Source organism: Vicia villosa, linkage group LG3 (genome assembly GCF_029867415.1).
Source record: "Vicia villosa cultivar HV-30 ecotype Madison, WI linkage group LG3, Vvil1.0, whole genome shotgun sequence".
Taxonomy (NCBI): Eukaryota; Viridiplantae; Streptophyta; class Magnoliopsida; order Fabales; family Fabaceae; genus Vicia; species Vicia villosa.
The window spans coordinates 32751022-32770500 of NC_081182.1; the positions used below are offsets into that span (position 1 = coordinate 32751022).

Sequence of the window (19479 nt, forward strand, 5' to 3'; positions counted from 1 at the left end):
TACGCGTTCCTATTAGTTAGTACTACGGTTTTGATTGTTCCATATATTTATTTCTTTACTATCCCTGTGATAGTTTCATGAGGGTGGTTATGTTAGTGGGAGTAATATGCACCAGGGTACACTTAATTTGTTCTCAAAATTTGTTGTCTTAGTTTGTAGTTTCAACCTTTATGCTGTCTCACCGCGTCCATTTTTTTGATGATGAATGGAAGAAACAGGTATCCGTTTACTCCTTCTCAATGGCAAGAGCTTGAACATCAAGCTCTTATCTACAAATACATGGCTTCTGGTATCAATATTCCACCTGATCTTCTCTTCACTATCAAAAGAAGCTACTTGGAATCACCTCTCACTTCAAGGCTCTCACCTCATCAGTCTCAACACTGTAAGTAGTACTATACTATCCTATGAAAAACATGGTGGGGTATAAGCCTACACACCCTTCCATGTGTGTCCGTCCCTGTGTGCAAGAATAATTTGCTAGATGATTTTGTGGAAAATGGTTTTTTCGGGTGTTTCAAATGTTGTTGCAAGAATGGGAAGGATGCTCTTTTTTGGCATAACTTGTGGGTAGGAGACCAACCACTTCGCTTTACTTTCCCGGATTTGTATGATTTATCTACCATGAAAAATTGTTCGGTGGCGGAGATTTTGATTTGGGCCGACGGAAGACATATGTGGGATGTTCAAGCTTTATTTTCCCGGGGAGACGGTCGCGGTTCAGCCTTGGGGGCAGCAGCGGCTGCCTTGCCGAGTTGGCTCCGTTTCCGCGAGTTAGTGGTGGGTCACATACCGAGCGAGGTTGCGAGCGATTCTTACGGTTGGTTCATCAATTCGGCAAAGGAATTTACGGTAGCGGGCATTTCGTGGATAATCAACAACTCTAAATCCTTTGCTTGGGATCATCATGTGATTTATTCGTTGAAAGTCATGTGGAGCATTTCTATTCCGCCTAAGATCAAGTTTTTTTCTTGGAGATTTTTCATTGATCGTCTTCCGTCAAAAGATCTTTTATTGATAAGAGGAGTTACCAATGTGTCAAATCCGGATTGTGAGTTTTGTGGTGTTCATGTAGAAACTTCTTTTCATCTCTTTTTCCATTGTCATAGGGCAAAAGAGATTTGGAATCATATTTACGCTTGGCTTGCCATTCCGGAGGTGACCACCATCGAGGATTTTTTGAGTTTGGGGCTTTACAAGACAAGGTGCTTAATCGTCAAAGAAAGGCTAAGATCAACGTGGTGTGGATAACTACGATTTGGTGTCTTTGGATTATGCGGAATGCAATTATTTTCTAGGGGAAAGAGTTTTGTTTTGATTTTGTTTGTTCTAATATTATTTTCCTTTCTTGGAGATGGTTAGCTAGCGGATATCCTAAGTTTAGATCCAATTACTACGATTGGTTTAAACTTCCTTTATCCGATTCAATCATTCTCTAGTGTTCTTTGTTTGTAAGGGTTGCACCCCTAGTGCAAGTTTTATCAATTAATTGCCTATTAAAAAAAAAGAATTCAAAGCACAAATCAGAAAAAATCGAAGAAAAATAACTCAATTATAATGAGCCAGAGATTAATTCTGTAAAAATTGATTTCTAATACAAAATCAAGTTTTCTCTTAATCTAAGGTGATCCCACAAATCAGGAACTATTTAAGAAAACTTTAAAAGGAAACTTTTTGAAAAAAAACAACATCAACCAATTCAATGAGCAAAAGAATAATTCAGTTGAAATTGATGCACATTTTTAGAACATTCTAGCAAAAATAAATGACAATGATTAGAGAGAATTAGAATAGTCTAAAGTTCCTACATGTTTTTAGAGTGTTCCAATCATTCATATATTAACTTATAGTCGAAAGTTCTATGTCAATGTAATGTAGGAAAGATAAACCAAAGCCTAAATAGTTCTATTCTATAAACATCCTTAATCACCTATAAATAGACAAGCATATGTGTAAATGTAATCAAGCCTTTAAGGTCCAATAACAATAGGGGTGGCAAACGGGCATGCCCGCCCCGTTTAGGCCCGTCCCACAAAATCCCGCAAAAAAACAAGTCGGGGGGGCGTATTTGAGAGTCCCCTCAAAAAAGTGAAAAAGCTCATGCCCGCAAAAGCCCGCAAAAAATGGGGTGGGACGGAGCGGACACACTAAAGAGAGCGGGTAAAACAGGTTTTCCCCGCGGGCCTGGCCCGTTTTTCTACCCCTAAATATCAATAATATTGGAGACTTCATTATACTATTACTTTCCTCTTACAATAAATTGATTATTTATGTGTTGCCTCTTATCGCATGTTACTAAATGATTCAATACTAACTCTCACACTACTTGCTACTATCTTTTAACTATCTATCAGAGCATTTTACATTATCCAACTACATTTTAAACTATCATTGTTACTTTTTTTTAATAGGCAATGGAATTAACAAGAGAGTATAAGGGATACTCCGCCCAAAAACAATACAGAAAGCTCCTACTACTCAAAACAAATGAGCGGTAGAATATTCCAAGTATGAAAATTACAATAATCCGCTAACTTGTAGAAAGACAAAAGCCATTTCAAATAAAATAGAACTATCTCCGACATACACTCGGTAAAGCTAAAAATCTCATTCTTGAAGATGATCGCATTACGCTTAAGCCATAATCACCAAACTGTGCCTAACCAAATCACCTCCACAATAGTCCTCTTAGACAAGCACTTCACATTTTTGAAAAAAGTAAAGAAACGTACAAACTCCTCCAAAGATATCCCCGGAACTGGGCTAATCCACTCAAACACCCTCCTTCAAATTCGCGAAGTTACCTTGCAACTCCAAAATAAATGCGATAAAGATTCATCCTTCGACAAGCACATGACTCAAAGTAAGTCACTATTCTCCACCAAAATCCCCCTCTTGAACAATTGATCTTTTGTAGCCATTCTATTATGAATAAAACGCCAACCAAAAATCTGAATTTTAGATGGAACTTTTACCTTCCAAAGATTGTTCATGGCTTTGACCAAGACCCGATCAAGGGGAGGCATAGAAATTTTGACTTTGAATCTATCATAGCACGATTTAACAGAAAAATACCATCCAGATTCAGCTTCCAAGCAAAAGAATCCACGTCGACTTGTTGCGCCACTGCTGCAACATCAGAACGAACCTGCTTCAACAACAAGCATGAAAAAATGAAAAAAACAACAATGAAAAAATGAATTTTAGTTTTAATATAAATATACAAATCAACGAGAGACGCCTTTATTTATAACGAAAAAATGAAAATTGTTGTAATCCTTAATTTAATACCACTGTTGATGGATTGGACCGTGATGCAAAGTATTTTATTAAATAAATAAATAATAAAGGGAAGAGTTATTATTTTAGTTGATTTAAAGGCCGATATAATAAGATATAAAAAGAAATATTTTATAGTAGTTATAAAAGTCCCACATTAGATAAAAATATAAATATTAAACACTTTATAAGTGATAAGTGAGAGAATCATAAACATAATGTTTTATGATATTTTTGTTCAAATATAGTGTCCAACTTATTTTAAGTACTTATTTAAAACTCAATGTGAAGACCCTTGAACCTTCTCATATTTTAAGTACTTTATAAGGTGGATTGGCAACTGGGAGATGGAAACAATTCCTTTTTCCATACTGTTGTGAAATAAAAGAACAAGCAAAAAAATATGGTCAGCCTCACTTCTCTCACAGGTGAAGAGCTTAGCAAGAAGGAGGATACTGTTGAAGAGATCCTTGGTTTTTACAAGACTCTGGTGGGGACTGTTGCACACAACCTCCGGGGAATTGACGTACCTTGCATTATGAGCGGTAAAACTCTTTCTAGGAATGATGCCCTTAGTCTTATTCAACCTTTCTCTAAACAGGAGGTTTGGGATGCTCTCAATGTTATAGGGAACACTAAGGCCCCTGGAATTGATGGCTTCAATTCTTACTTCTTCAAAGACTCTTGGCAGGTTGTTAAGTATGATGTTATGGCAGCAATTCATGAATTATATCAGACTGGCAGAATGCATAAAGCTCTTAATTGCTCCTTAATCACCCTTATTCCCAAGACTAATGAAGTAAAGACTATTAAGGATTGGAGACCCATCTCTTGTTGTAGTACCTTTTACAAGATCTTGTCTAAGGTGCTTACTAGAAGACTGGGCACAGTTGTTAGCACTATAGTGAATGAGAACCAGTCTGCTTTCATTCCTGGTAGGATAATCCATGACAACATCATGATTACTCAAGAGCTTGTTAGAAGATATGGAAGGAAGAACATTTCTCCTAGATGTATGATCCAAATGGACATACAAAAAACGTATGACACTATTGAATGGCCTTCTCTACAACAGATTATGTGTGCTCTTGGATTCCCCCACAGATATGTTCAATGGATTATGGCTTGTGTGGAATCTGTGTCTTATAGATTTGCTCTGAATGGAGAACCTAGTGATCTCCTCAAGGCCAAGAGAGGGTTGAGGCAGGGGAGTCCTATCTCTCCCCTGCTTTTTGTCTTGATTACGGAGTACTTATATAGGGTGCTGCAAAGTCTTAAGGATAACCCTGGTTTCAAGTTTCATCCCAAATGCAAAAAGCTGAATATTTTGAATGTTTGCTTTGCTGATGACATTATTCTATTTTCCAGGGATGACATTAATTCCATTAGGATCCTCATGAGTAAAGTCAAAGAGTTCTCTCAAGCTACATGGCTACATATGAGTATCCCTAAAAGCAAGATTTATTTTGGTGGTGTGGACAGTAGCAGCCAAGCCCAGATGCAGCAGGTGACTGGTTTCCAAATTGGTGATATGCCATTCAAGTATTTGGGTGGGCCTTTGGATAGTAGAAAGAGTACAATCAAAAATTGCCAGCCTCTCATCGACAAGATGCTTTGTAGAGTTAGGCATTGGAGCACTAGGATGCTGTTCTATGCTGGAAGACTTCTACTGGTAAAGAGCATTATCTTTTCCATAGCTAATTACTGGCTGCAGATATTCCCATTACCTAAGAAAGTCCTCAAACATGTTGAGAGCATTGGTAGAATTTACTTATTGACTGGGAAAGATTCAGTTAGTAGTAGGGATCCTATATCTTGGGAGCATATCTGTGATCCCGTGGCAGTAGGTGGTTTAAATGTGATTGATCTTGGTATTTGGAACAGAGCCACTATTGGAAAAATGTTGTGGAACCTTAATGCTAAAAAAGATAGGATGTGGATCACTTGGGTGAACCATTTTTACCAGCGAAACTGTGATGCTGGTACCTATATGTCTAAGCAATCTGATTCATGGATCCTTAAAGCTATGTTTAAACATAGGGATACTATCTTTAACTCTGCTGCTTGGAATCAGTTTGTGACAACAGGGACATACAAAACCAGAGTGATGTATCAAAAGTTAAGAGGAGATAGAGAAGCAGTGCCTTGGAGGAACCTGGTTAGAGGTAATAAAGCTAGCCCTCGAGCTATCTTCATTTTGTGGATGACATGCCAAAGAAGGATCCATACTAAGGATAGGCTGCGAAAGTTTGGGATTCAAACTGATGGGCTTTGCTTGTTTTGTGGGGAGCATGAAACCTGTAACCATTTGTTTTTTGAGTGTACAGAAACTAAAAGCTTGTGGTCACAGTTGCTGCTTTGGTTGAAATTCACTCATAGACCTTGTGAGTGGGATAGAGAGTTGCCTTGGATTATTGCTAATGCTAGAGGTAAAAGTAAGTGAGTTAAATTGCTTAGGGTGTGCACTCCAGAGACTATTTACCATGTGTGGATCAAGAGAAATAAGAGGGCTTTCCTTCCATCAAATGTGGAACATTTGGATATGCAAGAGGTGCAGGATAGAATTAAGGGTAGAGTACATCATGATAGAGCTCTTTGGCTACATGTTAATGACCTATAGTTTACTGTAATTTGTTTTTGTCTTTTAGAGGCTTGGATCCTTTGGATCAACATGTAATGAACTGTTTTTTGAAATATATATATTCTTTATTGCTAAAAAAAGAAAAACCTTCTCATAACCCAAAAATAGTGGAACTAGCTAACAACGGTCATTCAAATATAGATGAATGAAAAGAAACTCTCTTCTGTGGGGAAGCATACCTATTAGAATGAGTGAATTTACATTTAATAGGAAGATCGAATATTAAGCGAATAAGAGTTACACACTAGATGAAAAATGTTTTGACGTTTTAACTTAAACTATTTTATGTGATTGTTCAAATCCCAATAATAATTCAGACCCCTCATGATCTAAAACATTTTGAATTTACATGTGAAAAAGAATGTTTACATAACCAACCGCACATACAATTATGAATTAAACTTTTTCTCTTTAATTCTATTGCCTATAAAAAAAATAGTGTGATAGAGTTTGAGATGTGTCAACTTAGAATGCAATTGTTTATAATGGGAATTCAAAGCACAAATAAGGAAGATTTGAAGAAAAACAAATTAAACGGAAACTATTTGAAATGAACAACATCTGCCAATTCAATGAGTACAAAACCAAGAGTTTCTCTTAATCTAGGGTGATCCAAATTAACCAAGAGTTTCATAATAAAAATTAACTACAAATTATTTTTCATCATAAAAATGGTTTAATAATGATATCAATATCGACGCCTTTTATAACCGGTTTGTTGTGATCGATATCGGCGCCTTTTATTACTGTTTTGTTGTGACTGTTTTTGCGGTAACAAGCTGTTTTCTAAATCTTTGGGATTGAGCACTTTTTCTAAATCTTTGGGATTGAGCACTTGTCCAATAAAAAGTACTGTTCCAGAGCAATCTTCTCTAATTAAAAACATGAAAGGGTGGTCTGCTACAAAGTCTATGGGAGGTGGTGGTGGTTTTTTAAACCTAGAGCATCCAAACAATGCATTACAGGACGCTGCAGCAGCTTGAGTTCCTCTTTCATTTACTTCAATAAAAGACTTGTGGTATATGCTTGAAACATAAAGTTCTTCGCCCATAGGAGAGTCTTCCACCATTTTTGTCAAACCTCCACCTGCTTCAGAGAAAGGTAAAACCACTCCTAGCTCCATCAACATGCTAGAAGTTTCAATGTCAAAAGAAATTCTGAATCTTGGAATTCTAAAGTCACCTACTGGTACTGAATTTCTAGGACTAGTATGTTCTAAAAATTCAGATTCAGAAGCCACCTTTTCAATCAGAGCTAACAATCCGTCTTTAGCATCAGGAAGATAAAAGTACATAGAGAAACTACGCCTATCCTTATGCTTATATGACTCACCTCCCTTATAAAAAAGTCGAAGGACTTTAAAACCATCAAAAACACTGATATACTGTTTATCTTTACTCGTCATGAAAGGAACTTTGATTGAGCTGCCATTGAGAAGGTAAAAATCATAGTCTTTTGTTTTTGATTTATCAAACTCATCCCACCATGCTCCTTTGAAGTATAGTGCATTTGCAAAGATGAGTTTGGTTAAGCTATTAACTGCACCAGATGGAAGAAGGTTCTTTATAAGACCTTTTGTCTCCTTTTCAGCCCATGAATTCACTTTATTTCTCACTTCATCTGCCTTTAAAACAATATCAAATATAAAAATTATTATTATACTAAAAGATCATTTGTACTATGAATTTCCTAAACAAATTCAATAAGACATGATAAAAATAGAGTGGTGATAGATTAATATACCTCGGTTGCGAAATCAACTGAGTCAATAGCGGCTTTGAAATCAGTAGCTACACTTTTTTTGAAGGAAGGTTGAAGAGATAAAGATCGTTGAATCCACACACCATTGACGAAAGACACCAGAGGTCCGCCAGCTGGCCTGTTATCAGCGAGCACATAGGAAACAAGTTGAGAGCATAAGGTTTTGAGTTGTTTGGTGGAATTAGCATGGAGGAATTCAAGAAGCTGGTGATGTGTGGAACCGTCAGAGCCAACAGCGATGATACTGAGTATGATTTGGAGCGACAATGGCGAAAACACAATGTTCTTTTCTTTATATTCTTCTTTGGAGAACAAGTGTTTGGCTATGGCCAAGGAAACCACCGTTTGGTTGGTGGTTGATTTGGCGACGAGATTCATTCTTAGTCTGATTGTAAAACACTAGAGAGGTTGAAGAGAGAGTGGCTTGCTAAACCCTAAACCCTTATATATTTATACAAAATGTGCCTTGCTAAGTCAAGTTACCCAAAAATATTATTGGCCAATAATGAGAGACGGCGAAAAATATTGAAGGAAAAATATTGAAGGAACAAGAGAGAATATTTATAATGCAATTAATACTAATTAATACAAATAGTAACGGAATTTTCAAATTTACTATTAAATATAATAAAGAGATATTCTATTCTAAATTAAATTTTGGAAAAGATATATTTTATAATGTACATATAATACATTTGTCAAACATTTAAAAAACATATAAAAAACATAACAAATTTTTTTAATAATAAATGATCAAATTTCAAGTTATTAATTAATTATTATTAGAAAATAGGATATACACCGAAAGTATAAATTAGTTTTTTTAGTGTCAACCAATTATTCAACTAAATCAAACTGTAATTTTCAAGTTATTGGTATAACATAGTGGAGTGATTAATTTTTATTAGACAATATTGTAAAACTATTTTATACCGTCTATATATAGTAGTGTTTTAAAACTCGGGCGAGTGATAGCATCGATTAATGTACTGGATTACATGGTGAGTAGTCAGATCGGCGGGTCACTGATTGACCCATATGATTGTTGACCCGACCCAATTAAAAAAATAAGAAAAAATATTATATTTGCTACAAATTTGAAACATATCTTAATCTTAATTTTAATCTTATTACTTAAAAGCACACTTTAAGATTTTTAATTTATAAATATTTTATTTTAATAAATTATAATTTCAAGATATTTAAAATAATTTTTTTAAAAAATATATAAAAATAATATTAACAAACTAATATTCTATTTTATGATAATACACAAATATCGAAGTGTACTAAAAATGTTATACATTTATTTAAAAATATTAATACATTAAATTTTGATATATGAATTTTAACTAAACAATAAATACATATTAAATTAATAATTACAACAAAAACAAAATGTTGTAAGAATACTTGGTTATAAATCATTATACATTTATGCATGAGTCTTTGTTTATTATTTAATGTATAAAATATTGTTTCTATGAAAAATATTTATAATTTAGCTCATGGTTGATAATAAAAATGCTGATGATGATAAAATTTGAAGTTATTTTTAGACTTTTAAGTTAAAAGGGGAATTTATAATAGTTGGGCCTTAATTTCAATTATTATTTAGATGGGCTTTTTAGCCATTAGGTCATTAAGTTACTACCCAATAGTGCTATTATATATGTACTCTCATTGAGAGATAGAAGGGATATAAAAAGAAATCAATGAAATTTATCTTATCTTTTATTTTAATTTTCTTATTTTGTATTGTTCTTTCCTTTTTAGTGTAGAAACCTTAATTCATAGTTTTGGTAGGAATTGCTCCCTATCAATTGGTACTCTCATTTTCAATCTCACTTCCGCTCAAAGTCATGTTGATGTTATTGTTTGATGGGGAAGAAGATGCCTGTTGGTGGATTCTATGTTTGGAGAAATTTTTCAAGGAGCATGAAACACCTAAGTCATTGAAGGTTTTAAAAGTTGTTGGAGCATTGAGAGACTCTGCTTTCAAATGGTGGATATGATGGTCTCGTGTGCACCGCATATATAATTAGGAGTTATTTACAACAGCATTGTTATGGCGTTTTCAACCCGAATGGAGAGAAATTTTACCAATAATGGGTGAGAAAATGGAACCAATTTATGAATCAATGGAATCCATGGATCCAATACTGAAACTGTTGTTGAATAGGACCTAGAAGGATCATCATCGGATTTATGCAGCAAATCTCTTAAAGGTGACACCTTGAATGGAACTTCAGTTGCAAAAGAAACGGAAGAAGAAATGAAAGAAACGGAAGAAACTTATGAGTTGTTGAAGTTTGAAGATAAACCTCTGATACTTGATGCTCATGCTTCTCCTAATGATGACATTGTAATTCATTTCTACCTGTCACCCATCTTAAAGCAGAAGAACATTCAACTTCCTTCTTACAAGGTATCTTCAAATCTTGCCCGCATTTCAACTTATGCATCTCTCGCAACTTCCATGATTGAGCCTCATGTCAAGGATTGGGGTTTTAAGTATATTCTACCAAAACCCCCAGATCCCAGTTCAAGAAAGAAAATCTCTTGTTCTGACAAGTTAGGTCGAATCACCCATTGGACTCAAAACTGCAATAACCCGACACCCACTGTGAAGCAGCCACATATTCAGTTGCCTTCTACAGTAGCACCTCCGACCACGGCTAAAATCTATAAAATTATTCCTCCCATCAAGCTTCATTTCAAGGATAAATATTTTTACAGTAGTATGGATTTCATGATTCCTCCAAAGCCACCAGATCATAATTTCGATATCAACAATTTCGTCGCTCCTCCAAAACTTCCTTCCAAGGTAAACATTTCCGGTGATTCTCAACAACCTTCACTTAGCATCTCAGTTATATATCAATTCCTTACCATCCTTAATTTTGAAATCTCATTTGATCCTGAAATGTTGACAAAATTAAGGAAAGAATAAACTAGAGATAAATTCATTGTTGCTTGTTAGGAACATGATAGGCCCATTAGAAAAAAGACCCAATCAGTTTTACTTAAAGACTTCTATTTAAAATAGGAGTGTTGTTAGTAGTTTTTTTAATTGAGATGCTTATTTATTTCAATTAAGTGGCTCATGGCCCATTTAGCTCTCTTTACCCTAGCTATATATTGTAATCTCCTTTTGGAGGCTGAATTAAGAAGAAAGTTGTTTTATCATTTTTATCTCTTATGCATGTTAGATCTAGTGATTCCTTAGTATATTCTATCATTGGTGCTCTCATCTTACACTCATGGCTCCTCCTAGACCTACCCAACCCTCTCCTCAAGAAATCATTGAACAAGCTGTTCAAACATCCCATCTTCATCTAGATACAACTTTGAATCAAACACAACAACAAATGGATGAAAGGTTTGACAAAGTAAATTCTGATTTGGCTGAAACTAAACAACAACTTGGGCAGATTCATACTCAAATGGCTAATGAAAGACGGGTGGAAGATGTTCGCTTCGACTCCATCATGGATGATATTCAACGCGTTTTCACACAAAAAGAGCAACAACAGCTTGTTGTTGCAGCCGCTGGTGCTGTCTCTTCACCATCAGAATCCTCAGGTATTACACAAAACCCTTCATATGTTGCTACTGCTACAGTACCCGTTACCCATATTTCCACCCCAAACACTCTAATCCAACCCACTGCTACAGTGCAACGGACCCCAATCCCACAACCAGACCCACCCCCTTTTACACCTTACATCCTTAACCAATCTCCTTTTCCCCACACACAACAATTTAATATACCCTTTACCCAGCCCAATCCCTACCCGCATAACCCTACTATAGCCCCCTTACCCCCTTTTAGAACACCCAAACTTGAATTAGCTATGTTTGATGGGTCTAACCCATTGGAATGGTTATTTCAAACTGATCAGTTTTTCCTTTTTTACAATTTACCACCAGAAAATAGAATGTCATTAATGTCCTTTTATATGAAGGGTGATGCTTTAAGTTGGTTTAAATGGATGTTCCAAAATCAATTATTAACGGATTAGTTTTCATTCAAGAGGGCATTGGAATTACGGTTTGGTTCTTCAACCTATGCTAATCATCAAGCTGAACTATTTAAGTTAAAACAAGAGGGATCTGTTACTCAATACCAAACCCAATTTGAAAAGCTAGGTAACCAAGTCTTCGGTTTACCCCCGGATGCTATATTAAATTGTTTTATTTCTGGATTAAATCAAGACATTCAGAATTAAATTGTTGTTCACCGCCCTACCAATATTTCTTAAGCTATTGGGCTTGTCAAACTTATTGAATCAAAAATCAAAGAGTCAAAGCCCAAATTTTCAAAACCTTTCACTTCCTACACCCCTAAATCTACAGTTCCCATAAACATTCAGCCCACTCCTTCCCAATCCGGCCTTACCAACAAACCAATATCAACCACTCCTCCTCCCAAATTTCCTATCAAAAGAATTTCCCAAGCCCAAATCCATGAACGTCGAGCTCAAGGACTTTGTTTTAATTGTGATGAAAAATTTGTGGTTGGAAATAAATGTTCCACTAGCAGATTTTTAATCCTATTGGCGGAGGAAGAACCAACAGATTCTAATGTTATGGCTGACTGTTTGACCTCAAAAATTACTTCAGAACTTGTGGATACTTATTTCCAATTATCCCCTCAAGCATTAACAGGTCAATTCTCTCCACAAACATTGAAATTCCAAGGACATATTGGAGGACTGCCGGTTATGGTTTTGATTGATACAAGCAGCACACATAATATCTTACAACCTCGTATTACCCATCATCTTCACCTGCCCGCCACACCTATCACTCAATTCTCCGTTATGGTGGGTAATGGATCCCATTTATAATGTGAGGGAATCTGCCACAATGTCCCTTTGAACCTTAACAATGACATTTTCACCCTCCTGTCTTACTTATTGCCTATTGAGGGTGCTGATGTTGTCCTAGGTATGGCATGGCTTAGAACGTTGGGTGTAACGACCGTTTTTCTTTAATTATTTATTTATGTGAGTTAAGTGAATTAATTGTGAATTATGTGTTAATGATATGCTTAATTGATTTTATGTTGTTTTATTTTGGAATTGTTAGTATATAATATAAGATAGTAAGTATTGTTGATTATTGGGCCTAAGTTGATATTAGTAAGTGAGGGGTGTCAATTAGAGCCCATTAGTAATTTAAGATAGTAAGGGTTTAACAAAACAAGGGTTTTAGGGGTTTTAAACTTAGAAGCTCATTTTGACAAAGTTGTGAAAGAAGAGAAGAGTAGAGTGAAGAGAAAGAGGGGAATCTCATATTGAAGATAGAGTTGTCTTCAATCCAAACCTAAGGTAAGGGTGGGATTCTTTCATGCTAAAGGGATGTATGATGATGTTTTGGGTGGGATTTTGATTGTATGTTGTTATCCATGATTGTGTAGAAGTTGAATAGAGACTGTTAGGGTTTATGTTAGACTTCTATGAAATTGTGAATCTAAGCATGAGTGAAGATGTATTGATGTTGGGAGACCCATAATAGGTGTTATAATTGTGTCTATAACATGTATTATATTGATATTCGTGATGCTTGGTGTTTTCCAACTTGATTGGGTTGAGTTTGGGGATTTTTGGATGGGTTTCGTATGCTGTTTTCTGTGTTTGGGGTTTTCTGAAATCGTCAGTTCGCACCGCGACCCCTTTGTTGGCGCCGCGAACCTCTTGGCAGAAACTTGGAAAGTTCTGGTTCACTCAGTTCGCGCCGCGATCCCTTGTTGGCGCCGCGAACTGCTTGGCAGAAAGTTGGGGATTTTTGGATTCGCTCAGTTCGCACCGCGAACCCTGTTGGCACCGCGAACCCTGTTTTGCAGAACTTTTTCTAAACTTTGAAATGCTGTATCTTTTGAACCGTAACTCCTTTTTAAGTGTCGTTTGGACCTACGTGAAGTCCTAATTGATGTCTTTCTATTGAATATGCTTAGTATATCTTTGGAAACTCTTGGAATCTCCTTGAATTGGATTTTGTTGACATTGGATATCCGGAATTGATTATGTCGTTTAAGTTGATCATGTCGTATACGTATATTATATTGTTTGAGTCGATTATGTCGTTAAGTGTGATTGCGAATGTGCATTATTGAGTCACATTCATTGCATTGTTTGAGATGGCCCTAGTGGCAATTGTTTGAGACGGCCCTTGTGGCGAATGTTTGAGACGGCCCAATGGCAATTGTTTGAGACGGGAGTTTTACTCCAATGGTACCACATGCATTTGCATTGTTCGAGTTGCATAAGTAAAGTCGTGTGTTGAGTCGTATTTGAATAATTGTGTGTGCATAACATGAATGTTATCTTATGTCGATTGGATGGTTGTTTTGTTGAGCATATGTGCTAAATTCCTATGTATGCCTTAATTGGGATTGACATATATTGTTGTGAATGATGTGAATATGAGTAAGTGATATATGTTGATAAGTGGTGACCGATGTATGATTATTTCTCCGCTTTGAATATTATCATACGCTTCTTTATAATGAATGATATCTCACCCCTTCTGTTTGAATCTTGCCCTCTGTTGGTAACGTGCAGGTAATGACGCGGAGTAGTCGTGTACCTATAGCTCGAGTCGGTGTGTGTCAATGCTCTGATACGTAGCACTCGGGGAACGTTGGATTACTTGTTTACGTCTTATTTCTTGCGTTTATCCTTGTTGAGCTTTGTCCTTATGTTATGCTAAGACTTGTTAGATGTATTGTGCCGTGTTTCGCCTTGACATTATGAGTTGTATGGTTGTTGACTTGTGATTTTCCGCTGTGATGCAAGTACTTGATTTGATGGCAATGACTAATGATTTCGATATTGTTCTCCTACACGTGTGCTATGTATCTAAGTGATTGAGCAGGATATATGTATGCGATGTTTGTTGTTTAAAATGTGACGCTCCGAATCGTTATGTTCTAATTGCTTGAAATTTTGTACTCTGATATTCCTGTTAATTGCGGGGTAGATTTGGGGTGTTACATTAGTGGTATCAGAGCAGGTCGGTCTTGTCCGGCCATGTGTCGTGTCGTAGTGTAGTCTAACAAGCTTATATTGTTGTTGGTGCTGATTGCTTTTGTGTTGTAGTGAAGACTTGTGATGGCTGGAAGGAATGATGTTGCGATAGCTGCTGCTTTGGAAGCAATGGCTCAAGTTATGGAGAACCAACAACATGGTGGAGAGGGTGATGCTTCTCGGAGTTTGGCTACCTTCCAAAGAGAAAACCCTCCTGTGTTTAAGGGAACTTATGATCCTGATGGCGCTTTGACATGGCTTAAGAAGATTGAGAGGATTTTCCGTGTCATGGATTGCACTCCTGAACAGAAGGTTCGGTATGGGACTCATATGCTAGTGGTTGAGGCGGATGATTGGTGGCTAGAGACCCGTAGGAGATTGGAAGCGATTGGTGAAGGGGTCTCTTGGATTGTATTTCGCATGGAGTTCTTAAGGAAGTACTTTCCTGAAGATGTCCGTGGCAAGAAGGAAATTGAATTCCTTGAGCTAAGTCAAGGGAACAAATCTGTTGTGGAGTATGCTGCTAAGTTTGGTGAATTGGCTAAGTTTTACCAATACTATGATGGACCGAATGGTGAGTTTTCCAAGTGCATTAAGTTTGAGAATGGGTTGCGTCCAGAGATTAAGAAAGCAATTAGTTACTAAAAGATTCGTATCTTTGCTGATTTGGTTGATTGTTGTCGGATTTATGAAGAGGATAACAATGCTCATTATCGTGTGATAAGTGAGAAGAGGGGTAAGGGTTATCAAGGTCGTGGTAAGCCTTATGAAGCTTCGAGTGGAAAGGGCAAGCAGAAAGCAATTGAGGGTAAGAGAACTAGTGGGGGAGATGCTCCTGCTGGTATTGTATGCTTCAAGTGTGGTAAGGTTGGTCACAAGAGCACGTCGTGTAACGTTGATGCTAGAAGATGCTACCGTTGTGGGAAGTTTGGTCATGCATCGTCCGATTGTACGCATAAGGATATGGTGTGTTTCAACTGTGGTGAAGAAGGACACGTTGGAAGCAAGTGTCAGAAACCAAAGAAGGAACAATCTAGTGGAAAGGTGTTTACCTTGTCAGGAACTCAGACCACTAGTGAGGATTCACTCATCAGAGGTACTTGTTTCATTAATAGCATTCCTTTAATTACTATTATTGATACCGATGCTTCTCATTGCTTTATATCTGCTGATTGTGTTAATCGATTGGGTCTTGTGTTGTCTGCCATGAACGGAGAGATGGTTGTCGATACTCCGGCTAAGGGTTCGGTGACCACTTCTCTTGTGTGCTTGAAGTGTCCCATGTCGATTTTTGACAGAGAATTTCTTGTTGATTTTGTGTGCTTGCCGTTGAGAGGTTTGGATGTGATCTTGAGGATGAACTGGTTAGAGCATAACCGTGTTCACATAAATTGCTATGATAAATCTGTGAGGTTTTCTTCTCCTGAAGAGGAAAGCTTAGGGTTGTTATCGACCAGACAGTTTCGTTTGTTGGTGAAACAAGATGTTCAAGTGTTCGCATTAGTTGCTTCGATGTCTGTTGAGAATCAGGCTGTAATAGAAAGGTTGAAGGTAGTATGTGAATTTCTTGAAGTTTTTCCTGATGAAATTCCTGATGTGCCGCCTGAGAGAGAAGTTGAGTTCTTCATTGATCTTGTACCTGGTACTAGACCTGTGTCTATGGCACCGTACAGGATGTCTGCTTTATAATTGTCTGAATTGAAGAAGCAGTTGGAAGAATTACTTGAGAAGAGGTTTGTGAGACTTAGTGTGTCGCCGTGGGGAGCTCCAGTGTTATTGGTTAAGAAGAAAGATGGAAGTATGAGACTTTGTATTAATTATCGTCAGTTGAATAAGGTTACAATCAAGAACAAGTATCCACTTCCAAGAATTGATGACTTGATGGATCAATTGGTTGGTGCTCGTGTGTTTAGCAAGATCGATTTGAGGTCGGGTTACCATCAGATTAAAGTGAAAGATGAGGATATGCAGAAGACAGCTTTCAGAACACGTTATGGACATTATGAGTATTCCGTGATGCCCTTTGGTGTTACTAATGCACCTGGAGTATTTATGGAGTACATGAACCGTATTTTTCATGAGTATCTGGATCGTTTTGTGGTGGTGTTCATTGATGACATTTTGATTTACTCTAAATCAAAATCAGATCATGCTGAGCATTTGAAGTTGATATTGCAAGTCTTGAAAGAGAAGAAGTTGTATGCTAAGCTATCCAAGTGTGAGTTCTGGCTAAAGGAAGTTAGTTTTCTGGGGCATGTTATTTCTGGTGATGGCATTGCCGTGGATCCGTCTAAAGTTGATGTAGTGTTGAGATGGGAAACTCCTAAGTCGGCTACCGAGATTCGAAGCTTTTTGGGACTAGCTGGCTATTATAGAAGGTTCATTGAAGGTTTCTCTAAGTTAGCCCTTCCGTTGACTAAGTTGACTTGTAAGGGTAAGGTTTTCGTGTGGGATGTTTCTTGTGAAGATAGTTTTACCGAGTTGAAGAAAAGGTTGACGTCGGCACCGATTTTGATATTGCCTAATCCGGAAGAATCATTCGTGGTCTATTGTGATGCTTCTAATATGGGTTTAGGAGGTGTGCTCATGCAAAATGGTAAGGTTGTTTCTTATGCATCGAGACAGTTGAGAGTTCACGAGAAGAACTATCCTACGCATGATTTGGAACTTGCTGCTGTAGTGTTCGTGTTGAAGATTTGGAGGCATTATCTATATGGTTCTAGATTTGAAGTCTTTAGCGACCATAAGAGCTTAAAGTATTTGTTTGATCAGAAGGAATTGAATATGAGACAACGAAGGTGGTTAGAACTGTTGAAAGATTATGATTTCAGTTTGAATTATCATCCAGGAAAGGCTAATGTTGTTGCTGATGCTTTGAGTCGCAAGACTTTGCATATGTCGGCAATGATGGTTAAGGAGTTGGAATTACTTGAGCAATTTTGAGATATGAGTTTGGTATGTGAAGTGACCCCTAAGAGTGTTCGATTGGGTATGTTGAAGATTAACAATGACTTTCTGGATAGTGTCAGAGAAGCCCAGAAGTTGGATGTGAAATTGGTTGATTCGATGATTGGAGTCGATCAAGTTGAGAATGGTGATTTCAAGTTAGATGTGCATGGTGTGTTGAGGTTCCGTGATCGGATTTGTATACCTGATGATGTGGATTTGAAAAGATCTATTCTTGAGGAAGGTCATAGGAGTAATCTAAGAATTCATCCCGGAGCTACGAAGATGTACCAAGATTTGAAGAGTTTGTTTTGGTGGCCTGGAATGAAGCGTGACATAGCTCAGTTTGTGTATGCATGTTTGACTTGTCAGAAGTCGAAGGTTGAACATCAGAAGCCTGCTGGTTTAATGCAACCGTTGGAAGTCCCGGAATGGAAATGGGATAGTATTTCCATGGATTTTGTGACAAGTTTGCCGAATACCATGAGAGGACATGATTCGATTTGGGTGATTGTTGATAGGCTTACGAAGTCGGCTCATTTCATACCTATTAACATCACTTATCCGGTTTCGAAGTTGGCGGAAATTTATGTCCGTGTGATTGTGAAGTTGCATGGTGTCCCTTTGTGTATTGTTTCAGATAGAGACCCGAGGTTCACTTCAGATATTTGGAAGATTTTGCAAGAGGCGTTGGGTTCTAAGTTGAGGTTGAGTTCGGCGTATCATCCTCAGACAGATGGTCAAACGGAGAGAACGATTCAATCTTTGGAGGATTTGTTGAGATCTTGTGTTCTTGAGCAAGGAGGTACGTGAGATACTTATCTTCCATTGATAGAGTTCACATACAACAATAGTTACCATTCGAGTATCGGTATGGCACCGTTTGAAGCGTTGTATGGTCGGAGATGTAGGACTTCGTTGTGTTGGCATGAAACGGGTGAGAGTGTAGTACTTGGACCTGAGATTGTTCGAGAAACTACCGAGAAGGTTAAGTTGACCCGTGAGAAGATGAAGACTTCGCAAAGTAGGCAGAAGAATTATCATGACAAGAGGAGGAAAGATTTGGAATTCCAAGCTGGTGATCATGTATTCTTGAGAGTTACGCCGGTTACCGGTGTAGGAAGAGCCTTGAAGTCGAAGAAGCTAACTCCTCATTTTATTGGACCGTATCAGATTTCAGAGAGGGTTGGAAATGTGGCATATAGGGTGGCTTTACCGCCTAATCTTTCGAATTTGCATGACGTGTTTCATGTGTCGCAACTTCGAAAGTATGTTTCGGATCCTTCGCATGTGATTCATATGGACGATGTGCAAGTGCGGGATAATCTCACGGTGGAGACTATGCCTATAAGGATTGAGGATCGCGAGACGAAGACGCTTAGAGGCAAAGGGATTGCTTTGGTGAAGGTCGTTTGGTCGGGGACTACCGGCGAAAGTATGACGTGGGAATGGGAGAGCAAGGTGCGCGAGTCGTATCCTGAGTTATTCGATTGAGGTAATTTTCGAGGACGAAAATATTCTAAGTGGGGGAGAGTTGTAACGACCGTTTTTCTTTAATTATTTATTTATGTGAGTTAAGTGAATTAATTGTGAATTATGTGTTAATGATATGCTTAATTGATTTTATGTTGTTTTATTTTGGAATTGTTAGTATATAATATAAGATAGTAAGTATTGTTGATTATTGGGCCTAAGTTGATATTAGTAAGTGAGGGGTGTCAATTAGAGCCCATTAGTAATTTAAGATAGTAAGGGTTTAACAAAACAAGGGTTTTAGGGGTTTTAGACTTAGAAGCTCATTTTGACAAAGTTGTGAAA

General features: G+C 37.3%; 1 protein-coding gene across 1 annotated transcript; it reads right to left on the reverse strand.

The window, feature by feature from the left end:
• Positions 1-6608: 6608 nt before the first annotated feature.
• Positions 6609-8059, reverse strand: LOC131657832 (serpin-ZX-like). Its single transcript, XM_058927190.1, has 4 exons — positions 7664-8059; positions 7278-7544; positions 6934-7160; positions 6609-6858 (listed from the first exon to the last, which is right to left on the reverse strand). Exons 1-4 carry the CDS (start codon positions 8057-8059, stop codon positions 6609-6611), a joined length of 1140 nt encoding a protein of 379 aa, XP_058783173.1.
• Positions 8060-19479: the final 11420 nt, after the last annotated feature.

Bases quoted from the DNA above. Each gene is read 5' to 3' on its own strand.
- LOC131657832 (XM_058927190.1), bottom strand. From the start codon at position 8,059: ATGAATCTCGTCGCCAAATCAACCACCAACCAAACGGTGGTTTCCTTG. The intron at 7,545-7,663 runs GTATATTAATCT...ATTGTTTTAAAG, and splicing joins CAGTTGATTTCGCAACCGAG to GCAGATGAAGTGAGAAATAA. The intron at 6,859-6,933 runs GTCTTTTATTGA...TGGATGCTCTAG, and splicing joins GTTTCAAGCATATACCACAA to GTTTAAAAAACCACCACCAC.